General features: G+C 33.2%; 1 protein-coding gene across 3 annotated transcripts in view; it reads right to left on the reverse strand.

The window, feature by feature from the left end:
* The window catches only part of LOC124355026 (endoplasmic reticulum metallopeptidase 1-like), a 57,765-nt gene that overhangs the window by 31,138 nt on the left and 14,394 nt on the right, over positions 1-12,233 (reverse strand). For all 3 annotated transcript variants that reach the window (XM_046805920.1, XM_046805921.1, XM_046805919.1), the window contains exons 2-6: positions 10,130-10,365; positions 5,651-5,976; positions 4,939-5,066; positions 3,144-3,275; positions 535-655 (exon numbers count right to left, since the gene is read on the reverse strand). In XM_046805920.1, coding sequence (XP_046661876.1) covers positions 535-655; positions 3,144-3,275; positions 4,939-5,066; positions 5,651-5,976; positions 10,130-10,362 — 940 coding nt within the window. In that variant the 5' untranslated portion in view covers positions 10,363-10,365. The remainder of the gene's footprint in view (positions 1-534; positions 656-3,143; positions 3,276-4,938; positions 5,067-5,650; positions 5,977-10,129; positions 10,366-12,233) is intronic.

Genomic DNA, 12,233 nt, shown 5'->3' on the forward strand with positions numbered 1-12,233 from the left:
TCTCTTAAAATTGCCAAGATACCTATTGAAAATTTTGTTTACCTATCTAAATGTTAATGTTTAATACTGCCAATAATAACATTCTTTAACATCTAAACTAAAACTTTGTACTATAAACAATAATAACTTAGTAATTGCAAGGCAACCAGGATGGCAGCACTCTAAGAACTAAAATGGACGACAGGTTGTTCCCATGATTTTGGTGGACTCATCAGTTTATTTCTCTGTATGTTAGTATCTCAAACAGCTGCAAAATGTGACATGGTTTGTTTTCTCCTTGAAATATCGTAAGTACAAAAAAATTTGTTGTTTTAGATCTATAAAATGAAAAAAAAACCAATTTAAAAAAAATTAACAGGTTTTTTCCCTCTGCAGTCTCCATATATATATATTAGTAAAGCTAAATCTTGTGACTTGTGAATTTAGGAAATTTTATAAATATAAAAATTTCTTCAAGAAGAAAGAATTTATCACACCCCTAAATAAAATAGATTTTCATAGCAATATTGCTAGAACAATATCCCTTAAACTTACCAGGTTTATGACCATGATCCCGGAATATCCTGAAATCTGTGTCTGATGGAATTATTCCTGAGTGAAAAATTTCTTCAAACAACACTTTGGCACTTGGAAATGGCACTGACTCTGCATAAAGCTAAAACATGAAATACTAATTATAAAATATGTTTATATAAATTAATGTGGTATTTTAGTCACATACTTTTTTACTTTTGTCTTGCACGTCCCTACAGTATCAGCCAAATACTGTCATATTAGAAGAGAAATAGCACAATTCGATCAATACACTATCTACCACAGAAGGCAAAGAGTTAGTTAATTATTCTATTTAATTAAATCCCATTAGAACTAATCTTACCCTTAACACTTAGTGCTAATCCCGTAATTTTACGGAACGGCGAAACTTCCGAAGAATGCTAATCCCGTAGTTTTACATGGTTGTCATTGCAATTGGTATTATATTACATAGTCCGTATTTAAACGGGTTTTGCCTACTCTACAATGTTATTTGGGTTTTTAGTAACACAATTCACCGCTAGAAAGCGTCAGATGTATTGTATGAGCTTAATGACAATGCAACTTCGGTCGCGTTGTTTACGTGCCGCTGACGTGACGTTCGTTGCAGCCGGCAGTCGATGTCGCAATCATGGCTTCTCGCAGCTTGAACGACGTTGCGATCAGTGATGTATTAGATGAAGATAGTTTTATTGGTGTAGATAGTATTTTTGACGATTCTGACATTGCTCCTGATTTAATGGAAGAAGATTAGACACATACTTCAGGTAAGAATAAGTAAGTCTATTTATCATATAAACATCAGTCTAAAAGTTTGGTTATGTTATTGTTTTCGTGAATCAAACTATAATTTGTATTATAATAAATTAACTTTATTCAACTAATATTTTATTCTTATGAATAAAATGAAAATATATTCATATTTTACATAGTATATTATTATGTTACAGATGCTGACAGCGAAAGTGATGCCGACGCATCAATATGACGGCATAGTTTTTTGCCAAAAAACTACAAAACATAAAAACATGATTTGTATTATTCAAAGGACAGTTTATATTTGTAAATGGGTCATTGTAAATAATTGTATATATGCTTAGTTTAGTAAGTTAGATAAAAAACTGTCTCAAAAAATAATTTTTTTTTTCAAAAATATATGTTTTTAAAAAACATTTTTTATGTGTAGTTTTTTAAAAAACCACTAACAATCTCATGTTAAAAGAAAGACGAAAGTAAGCTGAAATAAGGGATGTAAGTATTTTTCTCATACCTTAAATACTTTTTTTTAAATAAATTTTTGAAAACCACCAAAAACGCCCAGCATTCTACAGAGTTACATGTCATTTAGGGCCAGCACTCAAAGTGTTAAAAGTAACTAACACAACCAATTTAGATCAGTGATAAAAATTTATAGTGTACACATGAATAATTTATAAATATATTACATTTATCAAAATAGGCATTTAAATACAGCTTGTCTTCACTTTTCATTTAGCCATGATCATAGTTAAACAATTGTAATCTAATCCTTACCAATGACCTTAAGTAGCGACTGAAAGGCGGTCATGTTAATTTTAGCGGATAAAAAAAATACAGAACTTCAAACAATTTATAATCTCTTTTAGTTGTAAAATCACAGGATGTCCCATTTTAAAAATATTATTCAAACGCTTCTAACCGCTTTTTACTTTTGTCAACATTTCTACTGGTTATTGACAAAAAAAATGTCAAACTTTCTTATACTTCAATTTATATATTAAAAAAGTATGTACTTAACACGAAAAACCAAAAAGCATATGGATGCTTATCAATCATATCTTTACAATCAAGACATCTCCATTCCATGGCCTGAGCTTAGGAGTGTTTGATTGTTTTCCTTATTCTTACAGAGTACAACTCAAGGTCGCTTCACTACAGCCAGCCCTTGAAAAACTGTAATTGTAATTTGCTAAATTTATATATGTTTTGTGGTGCAGATTAAGACTGTATCAATAAGACCAATTTAAATTGGTTAACAATAAATCTTGGTTGGCTATCAATAGTTTTATTACTACAAACATATAACAGTTTTCTTATTAGTATGCAAAATATATACAAATTAATTTAAGAAATTTTGAACTAAATTTAAAAAACTAATTTGTTTACAGCTTCATTTAAAAATAATAGTCTTGAAGTAAAAGTTGTTATGTTGCATTATAAATTGTAACATCTAATAGGCTAATTATTGGAAAGTCATATCAGTAACTAATATTAACATAAAATTCTATACATAAAAATACTTACAATTTCGTAATAGAAAGATTACAGTTTACATTTTTACATTTCAAATGAAAATACAATATTTTTATTGAATTCACACAGGTTCAATTTTTTTAATAGATAAAAAAGATTTTTTCGAATATCTGCAATTGTAATATGAAACAAAACTTGTATCACTACATTTTGAGATCTGCAATATGATCTTTTCCTCTGGTGTGTAATATAAATACAAACTAGACTGAAGTGAACAACAGCATGTGGCATGCAGACGTGTCAAAAACACATCATGTTTTGCTACTATAATCAAAAACACAAAAACTTTACAAAAAGAATTAAATAGCACTTATTACCTGTACAAGCCAAGGGTGGTTAGGGCCTGACTGGAAAAGCACTTCCTTGCCCCCAGCTCCAGCACTTTCAAGATTAATAAAGGCTCGAACCTCGGGAGCCCATTTGTGCTGGGTTATGAACCCATGAGACGCCTGCAAATTGTTTGAATTAATTATTTGTTTTCCAGCGATATATTTTTAAATAATGGATCAAAATTAATAATAAACCAGTTTTTCACTGTCTCAATGTTTACCACTTGTCTCCCAGTATAAAACTGGATATCAGGAAAATGTGTACTGTATATGATACTGTATAGAGCAGAGGTTTGAGTGATAGGACAAAGCAGGTTACAAGTCTGCAATATGAGGCTTTTCATGAACAGAGTTGGATTGACAAGAGGAGACAGAATAGAAAATGTGTACTGTATAGAGCAGAGGTTTGAGTGACAGGACAAAGCAGGTTACAAGTCTGCAATATGAGGCTTTTCATGAACAGAGTTGGATTGACAAGAGGAGACAGAATAGAAAATGTGTACTGTATAGAGCAGAGGTTTGAGTGATAGGACAAAGCAGGTTACAAGTCTGCAATATGAGGCTTTTCATGAACAGAGTTGGATTGACAAGAGGAGACAGAATAGAAAATGTGTACTGTATAGAGCAGAGGTTTGAGTGACAGGACAAAGCAGGTTACAAGTCTGCAATATGAGGCTTTTCATGAACAGAGTTGGATTGACAAGAGGAGACAGAATAGACATGTGAGACAGAATAGAAAATGTGTACTGTATAGAGCAGAGGTTTGAGTGATAGGACAAAGCAGGTTACAAGTCTGCAATATGAGGCTTTTCATGAACAGAGTTGGATTGACAAGAGGAGACAGAATAGAAAATGGTGGCATTAGTAAAATGGGAGAAGAACAAGTGTTAGAAAAGATAGAGAACGGGCAGTTGAAGTGGTTTGGACATGTTAATAAGATGGCAGGATAATCTGTTGTCAAAGAAGAGGAGAAGATTTACAGGAGGAGAGTGAGACAAAAATGAAATATAAGAAAAGTAGAATGAATAAGGTGTGGATGTAAATTTATAAAACTAGCTGAAAAGAGAAAATAGAAGGAAGAAAATCAAGAGAAAATTTTGAGAAATTATGGGATCTATAGGGTGGAAAAGCGAAAGAAGAATTGTAATAAGAAGATTAAGAAGAGATACAGAGAAGGTAGGTTGAATGAGGATTAGAAAGATGTATGAAAAAAGAAAGAATTGACTGAGAGTGGGAAGATGGGAGGAGTAAAGAAATATAGAGAAAGTTGGCTGAAAGAGGTAAAATAATGTGTGAAAAAAGTAGAGAATGAGAAGGGTGGTGTTGGAAGGGACTTTGTGCCAAATAGATCTAGTAGATCTTGGGAGTTAGCAAGAATGATGAATGAGGTTTGTTGAGTCTAAGATATACATCAACTGCCTACAGTACACAAATTATGGTCTCATAATACACATTTAAATTAGCTTTTGTATAAATGTCACTAAACATAAACACTGTTTATAGTCTTGCTTTTTGTGGTAAAGGGAAAATGTTATAAGTATATTGAGAAAATTTAGCCAATGTGGAGAAAAAATTGCTGAGATAATCACATACATTGCCGTTAGATCACATCAAAATATACTGAACCATTCTTTCTAAAATCCATCAGTTAATAAAATACATGTCACACATTTCTGGCATTGAAATTATTCCAAACATTTCTTAGGCTCGTCTTATGTATTATATTTTTTACACAACAAAGTAGTTTATAAAAATTATACAAATTTTTAAACTGTAACTTTACCATTAAAGGTGTCTCCTCTGCTCCATTGAACAGAAAGATGATGTTCTGCTGCAGAGGAGTGCTCTGGCGAGAGATAACTCGCAAAACCTCCAGCATCACAGCGCAGTTGAGTCCATCATCACTGGCACCTGCATCATTATCACAGTCATCATTTCAGGTTGTTGATCACATGTCTCTAATAAATTCACAAATCTAACAATTCAGTTAGAATATCTATCTTAGTTACTCAATCACATACAGCATGTTTGTATTTATATACATAAAATATTTTATGTAAACCTTAATTGCATAAAATATAATGAGAACACATTTTCTCCTAGCATAAAGTGTATTATGCCTTTCTCAGAAGACATCTTTAATTAATCGCTTCCAAACTGGAACTGGAGGAGGTGTACTGGAAGCCAAAATAAAAACAAATAAATTCGAAAGCGATCTCTCATATAACGGGCCTTATCGTAACAAGTATTCTTGACTTTTCAAATGGACTCAACCAAACTTAGTCAGCGAAAAAGCTCTCCATTGGCTTAAGATTAGCATATTCCTTCAGGACAGCTGTTCATTTTAATTTAATTTTACCAGATACATGTACATTGTACTTGGGTTATTTAAAATTATACAAAAATTTGTTTGTATTTAATTTTCTATAGTTGACATATTAGAATATAAATAATAGTTTAAAAATTGACAAAAAAGCAGGATAAAATATGATTACCTGGACTGGTGGGTACTGAATCGAAGTGGCAGTTGACAAGTAGACTACCATTGACAGGAGTGTTAGGTCCGATCTTCACCACAATGTTCTGGACTCCGTTGTAGTGGTACGTGACTTCATTCAGTTTGTGGGGGATGCTGAAGGCACCAGTAGGCCTCTGGAGGTCATAGGAAATCTTGTGTATGGGATTAGCTTCATTGATTGTATAGTTTATTTGAACCGTCAAATAATGCACTGCCAACACTTCGTTGACATAGCTCCCAGCCACTTTGGGGCCGAGGTCTGCCAGTTCTTCCAGTATACTTCTCGCTCTCTCTGCTATAAACCTACAGAAGAACCATAAGGTTATAAATATGATTAACTATGAGTTCAATATTTATACATAGAGATAAGTTCCAATTTAATTTTGTTGATGTTGTCTTTAACCTTTGGAGCCAAGCCCCAGGTGACAAATTGGAAAACATAAAGATGATTAAAGTGTTTTATTCTTGTAAGACAGCTCTAATGATGACCCGGTTGATGACTTTGATGCAGACTCACTGTTCCAACTTGACTCTGAGGATGGCTACTCAAAAATGCTAGTAGGCAGTATAGTAATAAGTTGATATAAATAACATTTTATACGTCTTTAGTAGTTTTGAAATAACATGTTATAACCTCTCAGAATGGCAATAAACCTGTTGTTAAGGGTTTAATGCAAAAGAAGTGTACAACGCATTGCAAACTATGATGATGAGGATTTTAGGTCAAACATAAATCTGATTTAACGTAATGATGAAGAGAGAAGAGAGCACACTATAAGTATTAAATGGCAGGTAGTGAAAATTACAAAAATAAAATGTTTATAAGAAAGAATTTACATGACATTACACTTAGAAATCTTAAATGCAATCTGTTTCTGAAAACTCAGCTCATTCAAACTAGCGTTAAGTTTATATTTTTAAGAAAAGGAGAGGGCGATCCTCTTTTTAGCCTTATTCTGCCTGTCCTCATGAGCCACAGGCCTGTGCAAGGATTTTATCAAACAGAACAAGGGAAGAGTAGCACAGTACAAAGTTGACAGTACTGATAAAAAGCGCAATGGTCACAGACAGGATTTGAACATGCACTATCTCTAATTCAGTCTCAAAATCTAACTCCCATGATGACAGAAACCTATTTTATTAAAAATTACACTGCAATGGATGTTTAAGCATAAATTATCATACTAACAAATGAAACTCTTCGATATTGCCTAAAAATGGCCTTGCAATTAATCTAACAAGAATAACTCCAATACTATGAGGATCAAATCCCTGTACACTGAGATTAATTATTGATATCTTTCTTTTGATATAGTATTCTGAATAATACATTAACCATAAGTATTAATTTATATATTCTACATTGAAGTACTTGGTAGTTATACAAGAATGATAAAACAAAACTAATTTATAAACAACAATTATAGTCGTTCGTTTAGGGACTTAATCCAGAGTTATCACTGATAACAGTGGTGTACAAGTGGAGATATGGGGAGCAGGAAAGAAATATATAACTATTGACACATACTTGTTGAGTTTAAACCTAATGAAATAATTATAATTAGTTCATGAGTGGTCCAGAAAAATGGTTTAACACATCAATAATGAAAACCTCCACAGCTATGATTAACAAAAGCAAAGAAAGTATTGTATACATTCAAGCAAAAATGGTTCTTGAACATTTTACTCTATAAATCTAAGTTAGCTGATGCTGCACCATGGTATACATAGTTTGAATCACTTGATAATTCAAAATGTCATCAATACTTATGAGATAACTTTTAGTGTGACTACATACAAAAAATTTTATCAGATCTTAAACACAAATCAACGATTTTTATATTTTCTTACAAACAAAATATTTATTCTACTATTAATTAATCGTGTAAGTGAGTTAGTTGCTTTAAAGAAGTTGATGATATGGTTGCTTTTTAACAATGCTCATCTGCCTTTATAAAATATCACAGTCCTCGTTATAAACCATGTTATCAGTATACATTTGCCTTGTGTGAAAAACTTAACAAAGTAAACCAAGTTTTTGCTACACTTTTCAAGATAAAATGTGTCTTTCCACTTACTTTTCATCTCTAGGAATAAATAACTTGATTATTGATTAATATCCATTTAATATGTTTTGTAAATTTATTTGGATATCACAAATTCCATTAAAAGTTAATATTTACACTTAACATTTAGATTTAGAGAACATTGCTATCAGTATTCATGGAAAACACGAAATAAAAGATTACAGACACATACCGTGCACATAAATTATTTAATGAAACTCTTGAAACTGCAATAACATTAATTTTAACTTCTTAACATTATTTGACAAACATGTACACTAATCTATCCTTAAATATAAATTGACTATTTTGTGTAAAGGAAAAAGGTCTTATTATTATTATTATTGAGAGTAAAATTCTCTGAAAATAAAAAAAATCTCCATTACCAAACTCTATCCTTTTAATCACAATTTCTTTCTTTAATTAGTATGCATTTTTACACTAAAAGGTTTAAATATTATCTGAGGTTACATCTACAAGTAAAGTGAGATTCTACTTAATATCTTATTTTAAAAATGTACAAACCAATTTTGATAATAATGAAATTATAAAACGTCAAGATTTATTAAAAGCGTAGAGGGTCAAGAATAAGGACATATTATTTTAGTTTTGTGTGGGAAGTTGACAACTTTTATCTCTCGGGATAATTTTCTACAAAAAATTATGATCATTTATCAATGTATTTTTATGATAAACTTTGAGGTGGTTTACAGGAATGGAAGTCTATCGATAGACTTGTGAACTGTACCAAATAGAGGCAGGCTATTATATTTACTTTTACAGACAATATTGTTATCCAATGTACCTTAAATATTGTAACATCTAGTTTATATCTAACAGCTAAGACCTCTGGTTTGCTAGTACAGAGCTTGGGAGAAATAACTCTACTGGTCAGTGATTATGAATTGCTTAGAGCAGTTTAAAATAAAAACATTATCTGCTCTCAGACTTTTTCTGGCAATCACTCAGTCTAATGTACAATTGCACTTTCAATTTTCTAACATACCAAGAAATGGGTTCGACTCAATATACCGTACTGGATAGTACTAATCTAAGTTAGTAATCTTTATCAGCTGAACAAGCCGATCAGGGTGTTTAATTCAACCAGGTATAATCTGGGCAAACTAGAGAGGATCCCTGGGGGGAGAGGGGTGTTACAATTCCGAGGGTTGAAAGAACAGAGGTATATTTTCTGGGGGAGTTATGTCTGTGCTTTAAGAATAAATAGACAGTAATCTTTTACTAGCAGAATAAGTTGATTAGAGTGTTTAATTTACACTGGAAAGATTGTCTGTCCATATCAATCCAGAATTTCTGAGGGGGAGGGAGGAAGGGGGAGGTTATTTTTACCGGGGGTTAAAAGAATAAGGAATTCTTTTCTAGAGGGTTTTGTGTCTGTTAAAAGAATAAGTAAACAAGGGAAACAGGTATTTCGGAAGGACTAGTTCATCAAAATGGTTTATGAGGTGTTGAATTTAATGGAGGGAGTTCAAGCCTTTACCAGGTGAATAAATGTAATGTAAATGTAACGAAAAAATCTACAAAGTCTTCAGTTAAACATAGCAAATCGACAGTCTACAATGTTAATTGTAAAACATAGTCTTCATACCTATAAAATTCAGTTAAAAAATTACATTAAACCCGTCTGAAGCATACAGGCTCTGCCAGTTTTATGCTTAACGAGATTGATGACAATCCCACTTTCATTAAGAGCAAATTTCAAATCTGAGTGGATGAATTTCGATAGCGCTCACCAGACCAGACTAAAACACACCAAACCAGACTGTAACACAAGAGATGCTACATAACACTTGGCGAGAAATCGAATACTGCTTTAATATCTCAAAAGCAACAAATGAAGCTCACATCAAAAGGTATGAACACAAAATTTGTTTTTTTTTTCTCTTCAATTTGACATTTAAATGGTTTAGTTATCTTGAATAGTTTTTAAGTAACGGCTATTCAAAATTCCATATTCTTTTTTGGACACACTGTATTATAGATACAGTCTACAGGATTTTAATGATCTGAACATTGGATTTTTGGGACAGACTGAAATGTGAATTACTGGTTATTTCGATACCTAGTCTCGGTTTGTGTACTGTAAACCACTTTCACAGGCCGAGACCACCTGAAAGCCAGCAACACAACTTCTTTTGCAGACCTCATTAAAGCAACTGAAAAAACCCATACCTAGACAACACATCTTTGGGTTGTTGAACAACTCTATTCAGTTCAGGTATACTTGAGTTATTAGTACAGCATTTTGAAATATGGTACAAAACGATTTATCTTCATAAAATTAACTGATTTTGTGATTTATTTAGGTGAATTATTACCCAAAAATACAACAAGAAATATTTAGTACTGAAGAGTAGATGACAGTTTACCTATCAGGATTAAATGTTTCGTCGGATATATTGAGAGGCAAGGGTAGCCTGTTGTTCAATAAGAGTGCTATGATGTAGATGAGGCTGGTGACAGATATAACAGCTACAACGGTGCCAGTTGTAGACAGCTGATGTAGCTTGGATGTACAAACCGGCGGTCTGTCGTCTATTATGGGAGGAGGCGGAGGGGGCCATTCCTCATCTGTGTTCCCTTTAGCTCGGAGCCGCAGCATTTTCTGAAAAAACAAAATTATGATGCTTGAAATAAAGTTAGGGAGAAATACATTTTGTGTTATTTACAATGATTATGCTAAAAAATACGATTCCTTTGGGCTGATTTTTTTCCCACTACAGATGAACATACTCGTATAAATAAAATAATAAATTCATATATACGAGGGTCTTCCAGAAAGTAAAGAACGATTGCGCATCACGGGCGGCGCAGTTCCCCCACCACCGCGGTAGATAGCTTGTTCGTTAGCCACACCTTCTGCCTCAGTGTGAGCTGAGTAGCGGTACCGTGAGGTCACGTTTGCGTCTCCTGTGAAAGTTTAAAATGGCGGCGTTAATTGAAAATCCCGCCAAGTGTGAACTGCGTAGTGTGATACGGTTTCTGAATGCACAGAATGTTCGACCTATTGAAATTTATAGGCAAATTAAGGCAGTTTACGGTGACAATACGATGAACGAGTCATCAGTGAGAAAATGGTGCATTCAATTTAAGGAAGGTCGAACTAATGTGCACGACGAGGAACAAAGCGGAAGGCCGTCACTCGTTACTGACGAGTTGGCAGCGAAAGTTGATGGAAAAATTCAACAAAACCGTCGTTTCACTTTGAGTGGTCTAGTGGAATTTTTTCCACAAATTTCAAGGTCGCTTTTGCACGAAATAGTGACTGAACGTCTTGGTTATCAGAAAATGTGTGCTCGTTGGGTGCCTAAGATTCTTACTGATGTCCACAAGACTAAAACGGATGGGAGCAGCTCTTTTTGTTTTTGCAATGGGAGCAGAGTTTTTGACTCAGTATGACGAAGAAGGTGATGCGTTTCTTGACCGCATTGTAACGGGTGACGAAACTTGGGTTTCCTATCGAACCCCGGAAACAAAGCTCCAGTCAATGGAATGGCATCACTCGAATTCACCAACAAAAAACAGGAAAGAAAAACCAAATTTGAACACCAGGAAATTGATGGCAACAGTTTTTTGGGACCGAAAAGGCCTAATCCATGTGGAGTTCATGCCGAGAGGCGAAACAATCAACTCAGAGGCCTACATCGAGACCTTGCATCGGCTTCGCCGCGCTATTCAGAACAAACGACGCGGAATGCTGTCGTCGTCGAAAGTGGTGCTGATCCACGACAATGCTCGGCCTCATTGCAGTGCACGAACCAAAGCAGAACTCAATTCTTTCAAATGGCAAATCTTCTGACACCCTCCGTATAGTCCAGATCTGGCTCCGAGTGACTATCACTTGTTTCCAAAGTTGAAAGTGTTTTTAGGCGGAAAAAACTTTTTGGGTGACGAAGACCTCAAAGAAGGAGTAAAAACGTGGCTTCATTCCTTGGCGACAGAACAGTATAACGTCGGTATAGAAAAACTGGTGCCACGCTACAACAAGTGCCTTGACAGTTCCGGCGATTTTGTAGAAAAATAGAGTAAGTTTATAAGTATTTATAAATAAATTTTCATGCTCTTATATTTTGTTTTTATTGACTTATAACAAAACGTTCTTTACTTTCTGGAAGACCCTCGTAATATTGGACTTCTTTGGTGAGATTTGGTGTAACATACTTAAAATGTTGTTGCTGATTAAAAAAAAAAAATAGAATTTATATAGATACTAGTTTTAACAAAATAGGCTAATTATCCAAAGTTATTCATTCATCAATTAGGATAATTTTTAGTTTTTTAAATAATTTTTATTTTATTTGTGATTTTAATATTTTTTACAATTTATTGATTGAATCTAAAATATTACAGTTCTGAGTGTCAAACAAATTGAATCAAAATGTTATAAAATTAAACCATTGGTATTATAAATAATGTATTGGTATTATAAAAACATTATTTGTGATAACATAACAAATGGAAATGCTTCTCTTT

Source organism: Homalodisca vitripennis, chromosome 2 (assembly GCF_021130785.1).
Source record: "Homalodisca vitripennis isolate AUS2020 chromosome 2, UT_GWSS_2.1, whole genome shotgun sequence".
In the NCBI taxonomy this organism is placed as follows: Eukaryota; Metazoa; Arthropoda; class Insecta; order Hemiptera; family Cicadellidae; genus Homalodisca; species Homalodisca vitripennis.